The 22,156-nt window shown below is 52.4% G+C and overlaps 1 protein-coding gene across 2 annotated transcripts; it reads left to right on the forward strand.

The window, feature by feature from the left end:
* The first annotated feature begins 143 nt into the window (after nt 1–143).
* SLX4 (SLX4 structure-specific endonuclease subunit) lies at nt 144–21,938 on the forward strand. Of its 2 annotated transcripts, XM_082671371.1 has the most exons (16): nt 144–487; nt 2,159–2,206; nt 2,424–2,820; nt 4,477–4,698; nt 6,537–6,726; nt 8,184–8,396; nt 10,444–10,652; nt 10,760–11,082; nt 11,603–11,843; nt 12,249–12,337; nt 13,233–13,379; nt 14,069–14,238; nt 15,191–17,460; nt 19,470–19,572; nt 20,127–20,543; nt 20,832–21,938. In XM_082671371.1, exons 3-16 carry the CDS (start codon nt 2,475–2,477, stop codon nt 21,226–21,228), a joined length of 5,337 nt encoding a protein of 1,778 aa, XP_082527497.1. In that variant the 5' UTR covers nt 144–487; nt 2,159–2,206; nt 2,424–2,474; the 3' UTR covers nt 21,229–21,938. The 2 variants fall into 2 exon arrangements, with proteins under 2 accessions (XP_082527497.1, XP_082527498.1); XM_082671372.1 differs by lacking the exon at nt 144–487 and having other exon boundaries at nt 2,107–2,206.
* Nucleotides 21,939–22,156: the final 218 nt, after the last annotated feature.

A 22,156-nucleotide genomic window follows, 5' to 3' on the forward strand; every position in this document is an offset into this window, starting at 1 on the left:
GAGCCTTGTAGATCGCTCTGCGCCTGCGCGGACGCAATTCGCCGCCGGGGCGCCAAGCGGCGCATGCGCAGGCGCATTGGTCTCCGTTGAGAAGGTGCTGCGGCGGTGCCGGAGGTAGGAGGAGCCGGGCTTTGGGGCCGGGAGTCTGCACCCGGGAGAGGCGGTACAGGCACCTCGGGCCTTTCTCGCTCCTCTGAGGGCGAAGAGGCTTTCTCGCCCGCCGCCAGCCGCGGTTAGAGGCAGGACCCGGGCTTGGGTGGAGGAGCCCAGGGCTGTCTGAACGGAAGAGGGGTTTGGGGGGGTCCAGATACCTACGGGGCATAGCCCGGGGGTCTGACTAGCGATCGGAATTCGCCGTTTGTCTTTATAGCTGCCAGAGTCCTTGGCAGCCCTTCCCCAGGTGACAACCCGTGTGTTGGGCGAGGCGGGGGGTCAGCCCCGCACCTGCCCATTCTTTTTTTCAGCGTCTGCGGTGAGCCCGGCCGCGGTAGGTACACAGTCCCCAGCCCTCTGGAAACTTGCCGTCTCGTAGGATCCATTACTTCCTTCAGCAGATACTGATTGAGCACCTATAGGAGATGCACCGTTTTAAAGTAGTATCGGCAGAGATGTGGCGACTCAGGGCAGTGTGGAGAGTGGAGTTTGTTCTAGCTCCGACATCCAACAGTTTGCTTGGCCTAACGTCCCAGGCGCTCGGACACGGATTCTCCCTGCAGTCTTCTCTCTCACCACTTTCCTCTTCGCTCCCTATTGTACCAAACTATTTGCAGTTAATTAATTCAACAGATAACTATCGAGCACTTATTACAAGTCATGCACCTTGTCAGCCAAAGAGAATACAAAATAGAGATGAGTGTGTGCCCTCCTGAAGTTTTGAGCTTAGTAGGGAACAGATAACAAGTAAATGAATAAAAATATAAGAGCTGATGCCCTGGAACCACACTGCCTGGATTTGATCCCAGCCCAGCCACTTGAAAAGCTGTGTCAACTTGAGTCAGTTCCTCATTCTTGTGCCTGGTTCCTTGCTGTAAAGAAAGGGCATCAATAGATTGTACCCAGTAAAGTTGTAAGTATTAAACGAGTTAGACTTGTAAAGCACTTGGGACCACTGCCTGCATACAGTAAGCATTCAATAAATCTATTACATGTGATTATAACTTGTGATAAGTACCATTGTGAAAACAGTGTGTAATGACAGAAAATAATGGGAGTGGAGAGGGTTCGCTTAGATAAAGACAGAGAGCAAGCTTCTCTAAGGAGATGTAAGATGAGAATGAGCCAGCCATGAAAAGTAGATTTTAGGTATGTGTGTCTGCCCAGCTTTGGAAAACTAGGTGATTAATTGGATTACTTGGACAGTGGAGATTTCATTATGGTATTTGAAATGAACTTTCTACCACTGGGTTATTCAGTTTTGATTTCTGAACTCCACTAAACTGCACCAATATAAATAATCATGCCCATAAGGCCCAACCTTTGCATATGAGGAGCATTCTAGTCACCTGGGTTAGAAGAGTTGCTGGGGTGCGAGAATGGATGAAAAGTGACCTATTTCTGATTTAGAAAAATTGGTTGTATCAGTGAAAGAGAGCCTGCTATGTTCCTATCTTTTGTTTCTTCGTGAGCGTTCAAGTGCGTATTCTCTCTTTTTCTCTCTCATTACATTGCTTGCTGATAGAGCCTCTGAGAGCTGGAGGCCTTGGACCAGCACAGGCCTAAGAGATAGTTTTTCTGGATTCCGGGGCCATCTTGTTTCTGTGGTGACTGCTCTTCATGGGATTTATTCCCTAGGCTTCAATAAAACTATACTCTTCCAAGATGCACGCATTTTTCTGCCTGTGGAAGAACATGCTTTGACAGGTTTTTAGATCCCTCTCCCCTGTTGTGTTGTGGTAGCCTGTAGGACAGTTAGTTTGTGCTAACCAGGCTATAGCTGATTATTTGACAGGGGTATTGTTCCTCTGGAGACTTTTCTCATACCCCACATGCTCTTGTACCGTCCTGGAAGAAATGGCATAAAATGACAATATCTGTCTAGTTACACTTAGATGCTTTTGGTTTTCCACGAGTGAAAAATTAAATGAATCAAATGTGCTTTATCACCATGGAGATCTTGGAGAATCACCTGAGCACCAAGGTCACATGTACTCTCTCTCAGAGGCATCTACTGGACAACAGAAGCTCTCAGCTGTGAACTTTAATAAAGGTAAGCTTTAAACGTGCTGTTTAACATAGGTTCAATTTGAAGAAAGACATTTTAAATCATTATGGCAGTGGGGAGCAGTACTTCCTGCTCAATTGTGCAGACTCTCCAGGTACCTCAGTGAGAAGTAGAGAGGAGCCATAATGAAGCTGCGAGTACGAACGAGGCCTGGCTAGGCTCACACTCGGGTTCACTTTCTCATCTGTCCACATGCCCCCAGATTGACCCTCACTCCTCCGAAGACCAGCCTGAAAGCCTTGAAACCCGTCAGATGATGGATGAGTCAGACGATGACTTTAAGGAACTCTGTGCCAGCTTTTTCCAAAGGGTGAAAAAGAATGGCCCCAAGGAAGTGTCGGGGGAAAGGAAGACACAAAAGGCCTCAGACAGCATCCAGATAAGAAGCAAACTGAAAAGGGCCAAACCACCTGCTTCCAAGAGCAAAACCCTTCAAGGCCCCGCTGAGAGAAAAACTCGCTCTGGCAGCCAGGTCCTGCGGACTCAAAAGCAAGGGGCACCCAAGTGGCCAGAGAGTGAACCGGCTCCCCCTGAAAATGGGGAGGGAGGCGTGCATGCTTCTGCTGTGCTCCAGGACAGTGCATGGAGCACCCAGACAGGTAACCAGCTGAAACAGCTGCCAAAACTTTTCCAGAGAGGAAACCAGAGGTGATTTGTACTATTTTAAACCAGGGGTCGGAAAACTTTCTGAAAAGGGCCAGCTAGTAAATTTTTTTGGCTTTGCAGGCTGTACAGTCTCTGTCGCAAACTACTCAACTCCCTATGACAGTATGTAATAGAATGGGCTGTGTTCCAGCAAAACTTCACTTAACAAAAACAGGCAGCCAGCCCGAGGACTGTAGTTTGCCAACTCCAGTTTTAAACAATAGTCATAAAAAATATAACCCGTGTGAATTTTCTACATGATATATTTGGGACCCTCTTCTCTTTCAGTTTCCTATTAATGTTTACATCACGCAGTTGACATGAGTTACATGAACATGAAAATAATGCTGCTTCTCTCACTTCCTTTTTTTTTTTTTTTTCTCTCACTTTCTTGAGTTCATTCCAAAGTGGTTAAGTTGCAGTGGGCCAGCCAGTTTGGTTAGGCTGCTGAAAGGTAGAACGAGGGTGCCGTGTGGGTTTGAGTCCCAGGAGAATATTCTCGTCCTTCCTTTCTCCTCCAAGCACCTTTTATTCTTTGCTTTTTCTTCTTCTTTTTTTTTGGTTTGTTGGTTTAAAGCAGCTGTCTTATCCTGCTGCCCTTGGTGTACTAAACCATATGCTTAGCATACATTCTTCATGCAGAACTGAAAACCAGCCTTGCATATATAATACAGCACAAGATCTTTGGGCTCCTGAGTTCTGTTTCTAAATTTTTCTCACCTTCACTTCCTGATCTTAAATAATATGTGGTCAGCATGACCTCCCAGTGCAGTGGTGGTAAAGAAACTGTTGTAAGGCGTCGTTAATGTTGCTGAAACATTACTGGTCCTTCATGTTCCCTTTGAGAGTCTAGTGAAAGCTATGCTTGATTTCCCCCAGAACACTGCACCCCTGAACACACCTGCAAAATTGACATATAACTTCAGGGGCTTCGTGGATCCCCCCCGGAGGTCATCTACAGACACCAAGTTAAAGGAAAACTTCTGACCTAGAAAGATATAAGTGTTTGTCATTAATATTTCTTTAATAACAGCTTTATAGGGATACAATTCACATTCTATAAAATTTACCCTTTTAAAGTGTATGGCTCAGTGATTTTAGTATATTCACAGAGTTGTGCAACCATCCCTCCTACTTAATTTTAGAACATGTTCACCATCTCAGAAATAAACCCCATGTTCAATAGCAGTCACTCCCCATGCCCCCTCCTGTCATAGATATTTATGACAGGGGTATTTATATTACCACAAACAGTGAGGTTACCAAAAAACAATCAGTACTATTCACACTTAAGAGTTAAACCTAGGGCTTCCCTGGTGGCGCAGTGGTTGAGAGTCCGCCTGCCGATGCAGGGGACACGGGTTTGTGCCTCGGTCTAGCGGCTGGGCCCGTGAGCCATGGCCACTGAGCCTGCGCGTCCGGAGCCTGTGCTCCGCAACGGGAGAGGCCACAACAGTGAGAGGCCCGCATACCGGGGAAAAAAAAAAAAGACTTAAACCTAAACTAGTCAGTAAAGCACCCCTTTGAAACTTGAGGTGTTTGAAACTTTGGAAGAGTCTTTGGTTCCTCCGGCTAGAACTGATGCATATGAATGTTTTCCTCCTTGCCAGAGGCCGCTCCTGACAGCCGCTCCCAGCCCCCTCCTTCCTGTCTGACTGCGATGGTGCCCAGTCCCTCCAAACCCCGGGCGGCAGAGCTGGTGCTACAGCGAATGCAGCAGTTCAAGAGAGCAGACCCTGAGCGTTTGAAACATGGTTCAGAAGGGTGCTCCCTAGAGGCTGCACTTGAAGAAAACGTCCCAAAGGGCCCTCAAGAGATGATGGCAGGGAACGGTATGATGGGAGTCCTCTGTCTTCCCAACAGGGTTGACTTTCGGGGAAGGGAGTCAGGAAGGAGCCCGTGTTCATTGCGTCTCTGCTGGGGGTGGCGCTCTACCTTTGCCACTCTGTCTCGCCAGAGAACAGAGGGTCCCTTGGGTCATTTCTCACTTAGCTTCTTTGACAAGGTACCACTTCCTCTTTTTTTTATTTTGACTTTTTATTACAAAATTTTCCGATTCATAAAAGTCAGAAAAATATATTACAATGAAGTCCCTATGCCCTCAACCTATATTTAACAATTGTCCACATTTTGCCATACATTTTTTTATGTCTCTATAAATATACGTTTCTTCTGTATCATATGAAAGCAAGTTATAGACATCATGACGCTTCACTCCTAGATTCTCCTATATAATCACAATACCATAAACACAAGTGATTCCATAACACTGCCTGGTATCAGTTCACATTCAGATTTCCCTGGTTGTCCCAAGGATAGCTTCTGTAGCTGGACTCCTTCTCTTTCTGAATGAGGATTCGTCACACACATGTGGCTGTGGCTCAGTAGTCTCTCTGGTCTAGACTGTAGACCAGTCCCCTTGTCTTGTCCTTGTTTTTTCACAATACTAACTTCTTGAAAAGTCCAGGACAATTGTCTTTGAAAATTCCCCCCTTTCTGGATTTGCTTGTTTCCTCCTGCTGTCATTTAACCTTTTCCTGCAGGGAAGTGCCATGCACTGCATGTTACACCACCTCTTGAGGCTTGTAATGTCAGGTGGTACTATACTTTATCCCCTAAACAATAGGAATTTTCATCCCTGGTGAAAATATACAAAAGGAAAAGAAATAGAAAGAAACTGTATTGACAGACTTACAGCTAGTGAATACATAGTCTCCTGGTACTGTACCTGCAGATTTCACCTCAGGATTACTGAGGATTCTCAGGCTACCCCAAAGGTCCATGCAGGTGACATAGCGATGTGACATCTGCTGTGGCGTTGGTCCTTGGTCCACGTGGCACCAAGGGGTGCAGAGGAGTCACTCAGCCAGTGCATAAGCCCAGCACCTGCCGTACATGCGACTCAGCTGTTTCCATAAATCATCACATCATACCCAGGAATACTCAGGAGAGATAAACCATTTCTTTGTTTAAAAAAAACATAGGACCAAAATGAAGTATGATGCTTTTCTGGCTTTGTTCTCAGGGCATATCCCTCACGAGTGCCGAGGGTCTGCTCCAGCAACGTCAGATGTGACAGAGGGCCACAGCAGTGGGCATGACCACCTTGAGAGCCATCTCAAGATTGGAGTCAGTCCATCCTCTGGTCTGATGCAGAGAAAAACCAAGAATGGCATTTCACTCTGACCTGGTTCTTCTGGGATGGGCAAGAAAAAGTCCGAGTAGTAGGAAAGGTTGAGCTTTGAAGAGAAAACTTAGATTTTTTGGAATAGAAGCCTTATAAACCTGGAATGCCCAGGGTTGCTGACTTTAGCAGAGATGGGAAAAGAAAGGCAAGTTCTTTAGTACCTTGATGCTCAGAGAATGGTCCTGGACCAGCAGCATCAGCCTTGCCTTGGAGTTGTCAGAAATGCAGAATCTCAGGCTCCACCTGGGCCCCCAGAGTGCCAGCCTCTGGACCTGCATTTTAACCAGCTTTCTGGGGGTCCCTGTACCTGTTAAAGTTTAAGGAGTACCCTTCTCAGGGACCCACTAGGTGTCCAGTCTCCCTGGAAGGGGCCACGCATGAGCCAAGTGGTGCCAGGTCTGGATTCCTCACGACACGCCCAGTGTCTGTGCTCCTCGACATCTGAGGATAAGCTGGTCCTCATGGGTCCTTGTGCCTCCACAGGGTCTGGGCCCAGGCTCCCTGCCACAGAAAGCGACGCTGCAGTGGCCTTGGCCCTCCAGCATGAGTTTGGGCTAGAACGGGCATCCGCACACAACGACAGCCTGGAGGAGAAGGGGTTGTTCTTTTGCCAGATCTGTCAAAAGAACCTCTCGGCTATGACCGTGACACGGAGGGAGCAGCACGTGAACCGGTAGGAGCAGCTCGGCCGTCACCTGTCTGCGGTCACCTCTCCCATGGGTGTGACCAGCTCCGGGGCTCCTGTGGCCATGGTGGGAATCTTGAGATAGTACCTCAGTATCAGTGTCAATCTGTCCTTGCTTTTCTTTTTAAACAGCTTTATTGAGATATAATTCGTATACCATACAATTCACCCATTTAAAGTGAACAATAAAATCGTGTTTACTTAATATATTGACAGAGTTGTGCAGCCATCACTACCATTTTTTTTCCTGTAAATTTATTTATTTATTTATTTTTGGCTGCGTTGGGTCATTGTTGCTGTGCACGGGCTTTCTCCAGTTGCAGTGAGCAGGGGCTACTCTTGTGGTGCACGGGCTTCTCATTGCGGTGGCTTCTCTTGTTGCAGAGCATGAACTCTGGACATGCGGGCTTCAGTGGTTGTGGCACATGGGCTCAGTAGTTGTGGCTCGCGGGCTCTAGAGTGCAGGCTCAGTAGTTGCGGCACACGGGCTTAGTTGCTCCGCGGCATGTGGGATCTTCCCAGACCAGGGCTCGAACCCGTGTCCCCTGCATTGGCAGGTGGATTCTTAACCACTGTGCCACCAGGGAAGTCCCCACAGTCAATTTTATAATATCTTGTCACCCCCAAAAGAAACCCCAGACCCATTAAGCAGGCACCCCCATTTCCCTCTTTTCTTCAGCCCCTGGCAACCACTGATCTGCCTTATGTCTCTGTGGATTTGCCCGTTCAGGACATTAGTGGACTCACACAATATATGGCCTTTTGTGTCTGGCTTCCTTCACTCAGCAGAGTGTTGGCAAGGGTCATCCATGTTGTAGCTGTGTCAGTGCTTTTCTCCTTTTTAAGGTTAGATAATATTCCACTGTATGGATGGACCACATGTCATTTATTCATTCATCCATTGGTGGACATTTGTCTCCACCTTTTGGGTTTTATGAATAGAGCTGCTGTGAACATGCTTTCCATGTATTTGCTTAAGTATCTGTTGTTTTTTTGTTTTTTTAAATTTATTTATTTATTTTGGCTGTGTGGGCTCTTCGTTGTGGCACTTGGGCTTCTCTAGTTGCAGCACGCGGGCCTAGTTGCGGCATGTGGGATCTTAGTTCCCCAGCCAGGGATGGAACCCAGGCCCCCTGCATTGGGACCACCAGGGAAGTCCCTTGAGTATCTGCTTTCAGCTCTTTGGGGCATATACTTAGGAGTAGAATCACTGTGCCATATGGTTACTCCCATGACTCTATGTTTAGTGTATCCTTGCTTTCTTCAGACACCTTTGCTAACAGAAACCTGAATTCAATGTCTGGAGGCTGACTGTAGGCTGTGTGGAAGGATCAGCTCAGGGGGAACAGGCTTTGTCCCACAGCACGTCCACGCTGACATGAATCCCTATCTACGATCATATTACCAGGGAGGGTGGTTCTTCTACCTTTGCTGTCTTCCTCCAGGTGCTTGGACGAGGCTGAAAAGGCACTGAGACCTTCTGTGCCTCAGATCCCTGAATGCCCAATTTGCGGCAAGCCATTTCTCACCCCAAAGAGCAGAATCAGTCACTTGAAACAGTGTGCAGTGAAGATGGAGGTTGGCCCGCAGCTCCTGCTCCAGGCCGTGCGGCTGCAGACAGCTCAGCCCGAGGGGGCCTCTGGCACACTGGCATCAAGGTGAGTCAGATGAAAAGGAAGAAAAATCAAAGTACTCTGATTTGTTTAAAAAAAAAAAGAGAAAAGGCCTTTTGTAGTGTTGGAGGACAACAGAGCCCTCTCTGATTCTGGAGATTAAATATTTTGGGAGGAAATTGGGCATAGTCTCCACAGGGACTGAGGAGGGGACAGATCTCTATCGTCGGAGGCTTTGAAATGGACCAGTTGGATTGGACTGGTTTCCACGAGGGCCTTCCTGAGATTTTCCCATCCCCACCATCCTGAGCAGCTAAGAATTCGATAATTCTCTTCACCTCATCCATTTTGTGTGGGGTACAGCATGGCTTCCAGCTCAGTGTAGTCCGATTTTCATACTATTAATGTAAGATTACTCAGCATAGCTCAACAAGTTGATGAGACAGAACCATAGGCCTATTTTTTTGCATGAATTAAATGCTTAAGTGTTTGAATAGGAGGCCTTGCTGATACCCAGAAACAAGTGCTTGGCATGCAAACCACAGGCAAACAAGTGGCAGAGGGTTGCTTCCCTCCACATCGCCTCTGCCGCTGTGGATGCCTGGGTAGGTCCCAGTGTTACAGGGAACAGAGTAGCACGGGCCCTGGACTTCTATAGGTTCGGGACTTCTTTCTCTCGGCAGCTCTTGAGGGCAAAGGGAAGGCTGAGGGCCGTGGCTCTGTTTGTTCCAGCCATTGCCTTGCACACAGGTGATGGGCCTCTGAAGGGGGCCAGTGCTGAGACTGGGTGGTCGATTCTTAGCTGCAAGCCTGTCCATATTTTAGCACATCAACACTAGCATCACAGATTCAGAAGCCTTAAGTCCTTAGAATAGATGTCATCTAAGCTATTGCTTGCCTTTTGGCAGGACTAGACTGAAGCTACCTACTCAGATAAAATATATCTGCTTTTTAAATACCTCCAAGAAGTGTGTGGGTCCTTCTGGAAGGTTGTTAGAGTAGAAAACCACAGCAAACGAAGAGCCTTGCCTGCCATACGGCCCAGCCCAGAGCGTTTTGACTCTGGGGTAGTCAGAGCTCCCCAGCCAGGGCACACATGCTGGTGAGAGCACCCCACTTGCTCCTGCACCCCTCGCATGCTTTCACCTCAGCCCAGGCCCTGCCCGCTGGGCCGAGGTATAGTCTGCAGCAGCTGCCAGCAGGGCCTGGAGGTTAGGGTGGCTTCTTCCCCTCTTGGAGGCTGTGGTTATCATGCAGGGTTCCCAGGAGTTTGGAACTGAATTAGGGCTCGCTGAGATCTCTGAGGTGATACCTGCGATTCCGGAGCCATCCCTGGCCCGGTGGAGAGCACGAGCTTTTACCCAAACCAGAGGTGCTTCCCGCACACTGCCCTGAGGTGTAGGGAAGGTGGTCCTGGGTCTGCAATCTCCATCTGTCTCACCTTTACCTCCCACCTCTCACCCAGACTGTTGGAATTCACCAGGCAGTGTAGGTTCTCTCCAGCCAGAAAGTCCTTTAAATAAATATCCTCCAACCCAAATGACATGTTGCACGTTGACCTCTGAGTCAGCTGACCACATTGGTGGCCTAACCTGGGAGGCCTTTCAGGCCTTGGGCAGAGGTGCCACCCTAGGGCCCCTGCAGGAGGGAAGGAATCTTTTCACGGCCAATGTGGCCGGGTCCGCCTCAGGGCATCTGAGGTATGGATGGGCAGAAGTGGGTGGAATCCGGGGAGCTGACTCCACCAGAAGGGTTTGGCCATGGCTGGGGTATGCGGGTGCTGCTGTCAGCTTTGTGTGTCTGCCAAGAACCCTGCTGGGCAGCATCACCTGGAAGGACCCAGACCCTCCCGTGTCTGGACTGTGCTGAACTCATGGCCCAGGATCAGGCGAGCTCACGTGAGGCACAGAGTGAGCGCAGTGACTGAGTACAGAAGCCGTTGATGCTTCTGTTTGCACATTTATCCCTTTTCTCTCGCGCCCCCTACCAAGGAGAAAGGGTGAGCCTTCTCGGGTCCAGTGGGGACCACCTCAGAACAGGAAGTGCTCGCATCTCTAGCCTCACTAACCTTTCGGTGTGGCTGCCTTTTAAGCCTCAGGGATCACGCTGGAGGTCTGAAGCGGAAGGGAGCCACTGCCAAGAAGGAGCCGCAGAAGAGGCGGAAGGTCGCCAAGCCCGAGGCGCCGTCCGAGGACCTGCTGGTGGCCATGGCTCTGTCCCGGTCCGAGATGGAGCAGAAGGCTGTGCCGGCGGCACTCAGGCTGGGAAACGCTTTTTCTGAGAGGACGAAACCGGGAGCAGGTACGTGTGGTCAAGGGTGGTGCCGGGGGAGCCTCGCCGCACGGCAGCCGCTAAAGGAGCAGCTGGAGGCCTCGGGGGGAGGATGACTCCATGTTGCTTCTGTTTAGCTCTAGAGAAGAAAAGTCGCAAGAAGAAAGCTCCCGTTACGCCCCCGCAGTTGTTAGTCCAGGACGTGGAGACCACAGGGAGACAGATGGAGGATCGCGTGGCCCAGCTCTTGGCAGAGGAGCTGGAACTGTCTGGCACGCCACCGCTTCCTGCGAGCAGAATTTTTAAGGAAGAGCTGGAAAAGAGCAGGCGGGGTCTTCGACCACCTGGAGAAAAGCAGAACTTTCTGTGGGAGGGCAGCGCCCTGACCGGGGCCTGGGCTCTGGAATCCTTCTACACGGCCAGCCTGGTCCCTCCCCTGGTGCCCCAGTGGCCCGCCGAGGTGTGCTCCCTTCCAAGCTGGCACGGGTGGGCTCAGGAGACAGGGTGGCGGCAGAAAGTTGGAGGAAGATGGGGGGGGGGGAAGCCAAGGAGCATCGTGTGTGGTCTAGCGTGTTTTCTTTGCAGCAACCAGATGGTTCCCCTGGTAGGAACAGGGAGACCACTGGCTCCCAAGTGTGTTATGTTCCTGGAGAGTTTAAAATGCAGAGTCCCAGGGCCTTCTCCCGGACCGCGTATGACCTGCTTGTGATGGGGGGCAGGAACCAGACTGGCCTATGCAGGTGTCTGGAATTGGTACTCACCCGCTTGAAGCAATTCAGACGATACTAGGAGGGCGGGGGCCCTGGGAACCCTTCTGCAGATGTGGAGGCCACAGGCATGGCCTCTGCCGTGACAGATGAGCCTGCTGACAGGTGGCAATGGTGACAAGCTTCCCAGGGTCGCTCTGGGCTGGGGCTCACACCCTTGGGGAGCCTGCTGTGGTGGCTGCACGCTCACTCTGGCTCTCCCACTTCTTTCAGGGCCTCACACAGGAGCCTACGCTGCCACTGGAGCTGCCTGAGAAGCCAGAGCCTGGCGTGCAAACACCCCTTGCCGTCCATGGCACCCGCCCTGTGGGCCATAGCCCCCTGAGCCCAGCGCCCTCCGCCAGCCAGAGGGAGCATCAGGCCCTGCAGGACCTCCTGGACTTGGCAGGAGAGGGGCTGAGCGCCAGCCCGTGGCCCTGCAGTGGGGGCCCGGCCGGCTCAGGAGGGGCCACAGGTGAGACACTGGCCACTGGGGCCTGTTCTCCCTGGGACCAGGGCAGTGAGAGCTGCTCAGATCCGATGTTGCCAGGCTCATCCCCATGTGACAGGGAGAATGTAGTCTCACTAGGTGCTTTCATTTTTCCTCAAAGGTAAATGTGATTTAGGTGAGTTTGTCACAGTCTTCCTTCAACTTTGACCAAGGACAGAGCCTTTTGCCAGAACGAGTGGTCATGAGGGCTGATTTCAGCTCTTTCTCTCCCGAGTCCCTCTCTGTTGGGAGGGGGTGGTGGTGCAGGTGGTCTGTGGGCAGTTCGTTTTCCATGAAGACGTCCTCGGGTCAGCCCAGGTGATGCTCTTTCCCTGGTGGTTGATGTTGCCAGGAGGTGCTGTTCTTTTAACCTGCGAATCCTCCTCTCAGGAATGGACTTGTCGCCCAGCAGCCTTCCACTGACTGGGTTTGTCCTGCCAGACAAGGAGAAGTGCCTGGAGAGGAGCAGCCAGGCTTCGGTAAGAATGTCTGGCCCTGTCCCGGCTCCATCCATGGTCTTGGCCGAAGGGCTTGTTGTGTGTTCAGTGCTGCCAGCTCACTGCCAGCCTCCAGGCCCCTGCTCGAGTCCACTGATCCCCTTGACGGGCTTTGAACTGAGCGGGTCTTTGCCATGAGGCAGTTTTCCCTTTTGTTGCTGAACCCTGGGGCACCTCAGTAGCCTGGCCCTGGGAGCCTGCTCTGTCCTGGGGCCTGGGGAGCACCCCTGCTCGGTGAGGGTGCCTCACTTCAGCCGACGGCTCTGTGCATCCATCTCTCAAAGTTCCATTCACTCGTTCAGGACTTGCTGTGCCCTCATGTGTGAGTCCTGGAGGCCTCCAGCTAATAGTTTGTGTTCTGTGTTGGTGACGAATTGGGTTAGAAGCTGGGTTTTCCTTAGGGTGGGTGTCATCCCGTGAGTGCATTGGTATCAGCCAAGCACTTCTCACCAAGGTCTCCCTAGAGACGTGGCACGTGTCAGAGAGGGACACGGAGCTCCTTGGCCTGCCCTGTAACTGCTTGGGCTCAGGTCCCATCTGTCACGGCAGGCTAGGCTGGTAGCTTCCTGTGGGGCCGCACACCGCCTGGCCCATGGAGCCCTCAGCAGGTGCTGATGCTGCCGTCAAGCACACCTCTCCATGGGCTGGGGCTCCCATTTAGGCCAGGGAATTGGGTGTGATGGAGATTTTTAGAAAGGACTGGGTTTTGCTGTTCTGTGTCCCTGAGGGCCTAAAGGTAACTTAAAGGTGGAGCCCAACATTGGACCTTGTGGGGAGCAGCACGAGGCCCTGACTGGCCACCTGCACCCCGTCAGTTGGGCCTGCACAGTTAGGTGGGTGACAGGCGGCAGTGGCCGCTCTCCCCCTCTCATTTCAGCTTGCCCTCGGTTTGCTGGTGGCCGACTTCGGTGCCATGGTCAACAACCCACACCTCAGCGACGTCCAGTTTCAGATGGACGGTGGGGAGGTGCTTTATGCCCACAAGTTTGTGCTCTATGCCCGATGCCCACTTCTCATGCAGCACGTAAGTGTGCGGTCAAGCTGCCTCCCCACCCCCTTCCCTCCCCCCTCCTCTCCCTCCTCCCCTCTTCTTCCCTCTGTGCCCTGCCTCTCCCTCTGTCTTCCTGCCCCCTTTCCTCCCCCAACCCCGGCTCTCCTCCCACTGCCCTGGAATGTTCTTCCTCTGTTGCCATCAAGGTTATGCTTCCATGGAGAAGACAGGTTTGAGGTCAGGAAGCTCTATGAGGAGATGAGCTTTGGGAAATATCAGATTTCTTGTTCTGTTGAATAAAAATCCTTTTCTCCCCAGAATTGTTTCCTTTTCCTCTATTTGCATAATTGTAAAGTGTTATAATCAACCTTGTTAAGCTCGAGCTACTGCGACATTTCTGTGCCATTGTGCATTTGACTTGAACATCGCATTGCAGGAATCCCAGAAACTGTTGTCAGTCTCGTCAGAAAGTTCTAGTGCCTTTGATATGCCTGTCAAGAGGGGACTGACTGGGTTCTTGAGCATCTATCACTGACTTGATTTTGGAAACAGACAAGTTTTGTGGCCTAACCTGCAGAATTCCTGGCCAACTAAATGGAGCGACACTGGCTAATACCTGTCCTGGGACAAGCTCAGAGGCTCCCAGAACCTCCCTGAGGTCTGTTTCGCCCCAAGTCACGACTGTCCGATCGGTAACTCTTCTGCATGCGTTTCTCCCTCAGGTAAACAGTGAAGGCTTCTTTGCAATAGAAGATGGTGACATGAGGACCCAGCGCGTTCTGCTGAGTGACGTCAGCGCTGAGGCCGCCCGGGTGTTCCTGCGTTACCTCTATGCTGCGGACACTGCCCTTACTCCCCACCTGGCCCCTGACCTGAGCTCTCTGGCCCACAGGTCCGGATTGGTCTTCCCATTTACTTCACAGCTTTTGACATTAACTGACAAGGATTATCTGGTTGGTGGCCCGTGGGAAGGTCAGGGCTGAGTCCTTCCTGTACCTTTTAATCCCCCGTTTATACCCGGTGGTGACCTTGAACAGGGTGTATTGACTGGAAGTCTGGCCAGAATGAACACTTGCAGGAGAGCCAAGTGCCGGCTGAGGAGGGCCCCGTGGCTTTCGATCCCTGGGCGTGGTGAGAGGGTGGTCCCAACCTCAGCCCCCAAACACTGCCACTCCTTGGTGGTTCTGCCACCAAAGCTGAACAACAGCTGTCCTTTCCCAAGTCCCAGAAAATGGAAGTGAATAGGATGCTTGATCTAACTCCCATGAATTTGCACCTACCTGGTTTGTCCACACCAGTATCTCAGGAGAGGTGGCAGGTAGCTCAGCAAAAATAGGTGTTTTACTTCCTGATAAGCCTCGAGGGCCTCTGGGATGAAACCTTGTTCATTTCTCAGGTGTATTATTGGGAAGGATGGGCTCAGCCTCTGGAGTTTCAAAGGTACCAATTAGACCACAGAGCCATCAAGCAGGTGGCAGGCTGGTGTGGCCCTAGGCCTGGCTGACCCGTGACAGGTTTGGGTGTCCCGGTTTGCATCAGTCACAGCGCTTTGGGTGCTCTCCCGGTCACAGCACCACCCATCCCTGCCATCTCCCCTCAGCCTGCACTTGGGCCTGCACAGCAGGGTTAGTGGCCCTCCTTGAAGGCTCTGTTTCTAGAACTGAGCAGCCTGAGGCATAGCTGGGCATGAGCACGGGAACCGTCTCCATAGGGGAGCAGGGGAAAGGCCAGGGTGAATCATGGCCGTCCTCCCCGTGAGGGCTCCTGCCCCAAGCCTCCCGCACCTGGACACCCAGCTGCCGCCTCTGCGCAGGGTGGGGTGACGCATGGCTTTCCCATTGCAGGTTTGGCGTGACTGAGCTTGTTCACCTGTGCGAACAGGTGCCCGTCCTGATGGATGCAGAGGGTGGACAGCAGAAGGAGCAGGAAGACGAGGATTGTGAAAGCAGAGTGGAGACTTTCCAAGAACTCCTGCAGTTGGTGTGGCGGGGTGAGGAGGAGGAAGCAGAGGCTCTGCTGAAATCCGAGGGCCGAGAAGAAGACAGAGAAAAGGTGAATGAGGCAGAGATGGAAGAAATTTATGAATTTGCAGCTACTCAGCGAAAGCTGCTCCAGTGGGAGAAAGCTCCAGCGATGGAGGAAGAAGCTGACCAGCTCAGGGAGGACGGTCCAGTTTCTGGGGGAATCCTCACAAGCGTTCACAATAAACAACAGTCAGAAAATGCAGAGCAGATGGAATCATCTGGGCAAGGAAGAGATGAGGCCCTAGACAAATGGAAAAACATGAGACAGTCCACGCTCCTGTCCCCCGGGGACCGGGGTTTGGACAGGAAGGAGAACGCAGAGTCCCCAGAGGAAGCACTGGCTCTTCCCTACTCTTCCAGCCCTGCCCGGGGTCAGGCAGAGAAGCAGGAAAGCACCTTTTTGTGCTCAGTTGATGTTGATGATGATGAACAGTCCTTTTCATCGCCTCAAGCCGGATACCCTGAACCCTCCCAGATGACAAGTGATCGAAAGGAAGGAAACTGCACCGTATGGGAAAGGGAGATAGAGAGTTCCCATCCCCCTGCTCGCCAGCAGGCACCTCCCTCACACTCACCCTTCTTCCCATCACAGCCCCATCAAGGCAGGAGTCCCTGCGGGCCACATCTTCGTTCTCGTCACACCAGTGACCTGTCCCTGCCAACACCCCAGTTGCAGGGCACAGCTTCCAGGCTGGCCTCCCAGAACTCATCACTGAAGCCAAAGAGGGCCAGAAGCCTTCCCATGTCACATAAGGATCCAGGCCAGAAAGACAAGGAGTGTAGTTCCGTGTTGGAACACAGAGGTAAAGGGGTCCTGATCTCCCCAGAAAAGTCACCACCCATGGATCTAACCCAGTCAGAACCTGGCTGCTTGAGTGCCAGGTCTCAGAACTCTCCATCCAGCGTGAACAGAGAAGATGAGGTTATCCTTTTATTGGATTCAGATGAAGAGCTGGAGCTGGAACAAATCAAAACAAAGTCAGGTTTGAATGGTCCCTCGGAAGAAAGGAAAGTTCTTGAAGTTAGCACCAAGTCCTCTGAGCTGTTTTCCATCATCGACCTTGATGCAGAGCAGGAACCTTCCCAAAGCCCACCAGGAAGAGAGCCCACGCTACAGCAGGAGGTGGAGGGACCGCTGGGGAACCGGGGCTCTGTCGGGGGCAGAGGGACCCCCCAACTGTTCTGCGACCCCAAGATCAGTGGCGACGAGGACAGCACGACAGATACCTCGTGGCTGGTGCCTGCCACCCCACTGGCTAGCAGAAGCCGCGACTGTTCATCGCAGACCCAAATCACAGGCCTCAGGTCCAGGCCTTCAGCAGACCCACTGGCTCAGCCCAAGCCCAGGGCCCTGTTAGAGAACAGGGGTGAACCGGAAGCCATGAGTAAGTTTTCGGTCATCGTGCCTCAGACATCATCCTCACTCCTGGGCCCCATCGCTCCCGGAAGCCCTGACAGCAGAAGGCAGGTCTGCAGAAGCCCGTCCAGTCCCCACCCCAGATACCACCAGTACTTTTCTTCTCTGGCTCCCCGTCCCGGCTCAGGAGGCCTCGCTGACCTCACTGGGCAGTTCCAGAGGCACCCGCCGCCTGCGCCGAGCCCAGGGGTTCAGGCCACTGCGAGTGAAGTGGTGGAGGTTGAGGACAGTGAGGAGGAGCAGGAGGTGGCCTCCCAGAAGGCGAGCAACATCCCCCTGCTGGATAGTGACCCCCCGATTCCAGCCGACAATTGGTGTTGGCACGTGGAGCCCCTCTCACCAATTCCAATCGACCACCTGAACCTCGAGTGGACCGGCCCCCTGAGCACCAGTAGCCCTGGCAGTAGGGTGGAGGGAGCCCCGGACAGCAGTGACTGCCGCTCCCCAGCACTGCTGGGCACCACCCCCATCCGAGGAAGCTGCACTGGCCAGAGGAAGCCTCAAGAGAAATCCCCTGGGGCCGGCTCCCCTGGGAGCAGCAGGCTGAGCTTTCTGAACTCAGCTCTGTGGGAGGATTGGGATGGAGAAGAACAGAAGCCCCCAGAGGCTCCTCCTCTGCCCCAGACACCAAGCGCGGATGGAGCCCAGAAACTGCAAGAGTTACAGACGCCAAGTGAGTAATGGGAGGGTGTTGTCTTTTACACTGTTTTACACTAAGGGGCGTGGAGGGTCGTAACGACAGCGCGGGGCAGTGATGCTAAAGGGCCTGCTGACCCGTGGCCAGCCCTCCCCTTGCCTGCCTGACCCCACTCCACGGTTGGGGAGGATCGGCCTGCTGTCAAACATATACTCCTTAGCCAGTAAGTCAGGGCTTCCTAAACCTGCCTGGATCCTGTGGCTCGCCTGGGTACTTGTTCAAGATCCCTGTCTGTGGCTCCGCTCCAGAATAGTGGACCAGCACCTCCCGAGAGGCTGTGATAGGCACCTCAGGTGCACCTTAAGAGCAAACGTGTGGTTCCTCAAGTAGTCAAACACAGAATTGCCATTACCACCAGGCAATTCCACTCCCACGTATACATTCAAAGGTTTTGAGGTCAGGACTCCTGTATACAAATGTTCACAGCAGCAATATTCACAACAGCCAAAAGGTGGAAACAACCCAAATGTCCATCAGCTGATAAGTGGATAAAGAAATGTGGTCCATACATACATACAGTGGAATATTATTCAGCCATATGAAGGAATAAAGCACTGACACAGATACAGCAGAATGAACCTTGAAAACATGCTGCTCAGTGAAAGAGGCCAGACACAAAAGGCCACCACGTATTATATGATTCCTTTTATATGAAACATTCAGATGGACAAAGCCATAGAGACAGAAAGTAGATGAGTGATCACCAGGGGCTTGGGGGGAGGAGAACAGGGAGTGACGAGCATGGAACTTTCTTTGGGGGATGAAATGTTTTAGAACTAGAAAGATGTGGTGGTTGCACAACACTGAATGTGCTAAGTGCTACTGTTCACTTTAAAATTTTGTTACGTGAATTTCATCTCAATTAAAAGACCAGATGGGGTGAGTGTGGGAGGTCTGCTGTGAGCCTTATCGGCCCCACTGGTGGAGGGACCCCACTTCCCAGCTCATTTCAGTCACAGGGGAAAATCAAGGCCCCCGGTGTTGGTGTCGGCCCCTTGAGGTGCTGCTGCCCCACCGCTATCCCCTCCAGCTGGACTGATCCAGGGAGAGTCTGGGAAGGGACCAGGCGACACTGAGCCGTGACTGGTGACAGAGAAGCAGAGCCTATGGGCAGAGCATCTGCCTGTGTCCTGCTATTTCATGTCCCCCTAAAATCTTAGACCAGCTGGGCATCACTAACCAGTGCTTTCAGCCTTGAGTGGGCGTCAGAATTGCCTGCAGAGCTTCTTAAAACACACGTGGCCGGTCTCTACCCCAGAGCTGCTGCTTCAGGAGGTCTGCTGTGTAACCAAGATTTTGCATTTCTAACAGGTTCCGAGGTGGTGTGTGAGAACCGCTGCAGGAGACCTGAGACCAGGGGACCTTAGTCAGAATCTGAGGGGAGATTCATGAGGGTCACAAACTCTCTGAAATGATATAAAGAATCTTGTGCATTTTTCACAAGACAGATCCTGTTGTTTTCATTGGCATCTCAAAGGACTCCATGCTCATAAACAGGATAAGAACCAAAGTCCAGATGTACTTAAGTTGTCCCTAAGTTGTCTTTAAAATACTGATTTTTTTAAATAACAGCATTATTGAGATGTTATTCACATATCATAAAATTCACCCTTTCAAATGTACTATTCAATGGCTTTTTAGTACAGTATTCTACAACTGTCTAATTCCAGGATGTTTTCATCACCCCAAAATAAATCCCATCCCATTAGCAGTCGCCCCACTGCCCCTTCACCCCAGCCCCTGGCAACTGCCTACCTGCTTTCGAGCTCTTCACAGCATCAGCACCACATAAGCCCGTGGCCCTCACCGCGTGCTGTGTGATGCTTTCCAATGGGAAGATGTGACTCCAGAGTCAAACAGTGAAGGGTGGACATCCCTGCTGTCCTGGAGCGAGGGCAGCACTTCTCTAAGTGACACTATCAGGGTCAGAAGAGGCAAATCCAGGGCCCTCGTGCTGAAACGTATGTTTCTTTTGTTCTACCCAGAAGGTGCTAACCGGAAGAAGAACTTGCCCCCCGAAGTGCCCATAACCCCAATGCCAAGGTATTCCATCATGGAGACCCCGGTGCTGAAGAAAGAACTGGACAGGTTGGTGGTGTTCTGGAAAGCTTGCTCTGAGCAGACCCTCCCTCCTGCACCTATGTCCAGGCTTAGTGAAGTGGGGAGCAGAACGGCACCCTGGGCTCTGGTGGCAGGAGCCTCTGGCTGGTGGGGGGGCGTGCGTGACTCCCAGCTCTCCACATACTGTTCCCCAGGTGACTTAGGGCCAAGAAATGACACTCCTCCAGGTCACCCATCAGGTGGCAGGTCTCCATGTGCCATGTGGATGGGAATGGTACCCTTGCCTTAACAGTTTGAGGAGGGAGAGCTGATTTTTTAAAAGAACATCAAAACTCACATTCCAATGAATTCTGCTGTTTGCCTTGGACACTGGGGAGGTCACTGCTACCACCACCACTCAGAACTCAGGGGGAATGGCCTTTCTGGAATATTCCTGAGTCAGCTCAGTGGGTATGCAGGATAGATACCGACCTCTGAATGCTCTTAAGTCAGGCATTTAAGATTCAGTTACATAAAGCCACTAGTTTAATTAGTTAATACCTGTTTGCTCTTTGCTGACGTTCATCTGTTTTCCCATTCAGGTTTGGGGTCCGCCCTCTGCCCAAACGCCAAATGGTCCTGAAACTGAAGGAGATATTCCAGTACACTCACCAGATACTGGAGTCAGACTCTGAGGAAGAGAGCCAGTCCTCACAGGTGCCCTTGGAGGCTCCTTGCAGCCAGACTTACACCACCAAGACCTCTAAGCCTTCAAGGGCAGCTGGCCGCACCCAGCTGGAGGCCACTTCTGGCTCCGTTCCCCAAAGGTCCAAGGGACCTGCTAAGACCAAGGGCCCCCAACATCAAAAGACACAGCCTGGTGGAAGGGTCCCTGCCCTGAGCACGTCACCAGCCAAGGAGGGCCCTCCAGGCCCTGATGGTGACACCCAGCTACCGGCCTCCCAGGAATCCATGGCCACCTCTGTAGACAGCAGTGACAGCTCCTGCAGCTCACAAAGGTAACCAGATGGAAGGACAGGGCCACATCCTCTCTCACAAGCAGGGCCAGCCTAGCACAGCTGCCCTCGGCATTAGATTCTGGCTGAGGGTGCGATCCCGCTCAGGCCTGCAGCTAGAGTGCCAGGGACACAGCAGCCTGGGGCTTCCTACTGCCCTGGGGGTCGTCCATGTGCCGGGCTCCGCAGGGGACAAAGAAACACACTCCTTCCCTCAAAGAGGCTCCTGGTCTCGGGGTGGAGGCCGGAAAGAAGGGGTGTTGCTAGGTGTTATTGTCTGGTTCTTTTCAGTTCTTCCTGTGACTTTGGAGCGGCCTTGGAGTCTGCAGGAGAAGATGAGGAGGACGAGGAGGGTGTCAGTGCTTCACAGGCGGCCATCCAGGTAGCGGCCACAGAGGAGGCCGTGAGGCATTATATCTGCTCCAAGCCAGCCCTCTACCGCAAGGTCCTGCTGTACCAGCCCTTGGAGCTGGCAGAGCTACAGGCCGAGCTGAAGCATCAAGGCATCCATGTGGCCACGGGGAAGCTGCTGGACTTCCTGGACACCCAGTGCATCACCTTCACCACAGCTGCCGCCCGCAAGGCAAAGCCTGTGAGGAAGAGACGGCAGCCCATGAGCAAGAAGACGGGGGTCAGAACCCGCGGGCCTGTCCCCCGCCCCCAACCCCAGGCCATCAGCAGCCTGTGAGGGTCTGCAGCCCCCGTCAGCCAGCCAGGCCCCCACAGTGTTTCTGAGCTTTCTGACCACACCGCTCCCCCTGTGAATAACGGCAGCACCAACCCAGATCGGCTTCCTCTTGACCTCATATCCTAGAGTGGCCTTTGGAGTGTGTCATCTGCTGGATTTAGGGGCCCTGGCCCCTCCCTCCATTGGTGCCCACAGTTTGTCTCCCTTTAACCCCCTTGGGCCCCATGTGTTTCAGAAGGGGGTGGGCCACTGCCAGCTGGCCAGGGCAAGGCCTGATTCAGCTGCATTTTCCACTCTCTTTGCCCACCAGTCACAGGTGTCCGTGTCCTGAGGTGGATGTCTGGGTCCAGGCTGCCCCTGCCCATGTCTTCCTTCTCAGCACTTGGGCTGTAATCCCAGCCTCCACCAGCAGACCAGCTGTCTACAGGCCCTGAACTGCCAGGCCCCAGGTGCTCTGCTGGCCCAGCTGTCCTGCCCAGACACCTGTCATTGTCACCAGCAGTCTTTGAATTGGACAGTACAGAAGGCCCAGTACAGCTCTGAAGCCCCCCAAATAAGCATGTTCTTTGTTAACTGGTTCCACCAGTATGTAGCCGCCTGTGGAGTGCAGGTGAGGGCTGGAAAAGAAGAAAAGTTTGGGTCTCTGTGTCCTTGTGAACGTCTTGTCTGTTTTAAATACGGTGCAGTTCGTTTTATATCGTGCAATAAAAACAAAAAGCCTTTATAGAAACCTTCTGGATACTGTACTCTAGAAAATAACGAGGGAAACGGGCCGTGGGGAGGGGACCCACAGTGCCCCTGCTGACCCCACACCCGTGTCTGCCGAAGGCCTGTGCCTGTTCTCCATCTCAAGGCGGAGCCCAGGCCTGCTGCTGCTCATTCCTCTGGTTCTTAGGTACTCATTCATCTACACATTTGCGCCCCCACC

This window comes from Grampus griseus, assembly GCF_964374135.1.
Source record: "Grampus griseus genome assembly, chromosome: 14".
Classification (NCBI taxonomy): domain Eukaryota; kingdom Metazoa; phylum Chordata; class Mammalia; order Artiodactyla; family Delphinidae; genus Grampus; species Grampus griseus.

What these genes read in the sequence shown, in the direction of transcription:
- SLX4 (XM_082671371.1), top strand. Translation starts at nt 2,475, where the DNA reads ATGATGGATGAGTCAGACGATGACTTTAAGGAACTCTGTGCCAGCTTT. An exon ending in TCTGGCACACTGGCATCAAG is followed by an intron (nt 8,397 to 10,443) that starts GTGAGTCAGATG and finishes CTGCCTTTTAAG; the next exon opens with CCTCAGGGATCACGCTGGAG. An exon ending in CTGAAGAAAGAACTGGACAG is followed by an intron (nt 19,573 to 20,126) that starts GTTGGTGGTGTT and finishes TTTCCCATTCAG; the next exon opens with GTTTGGGGTCCGCCCTCTGC.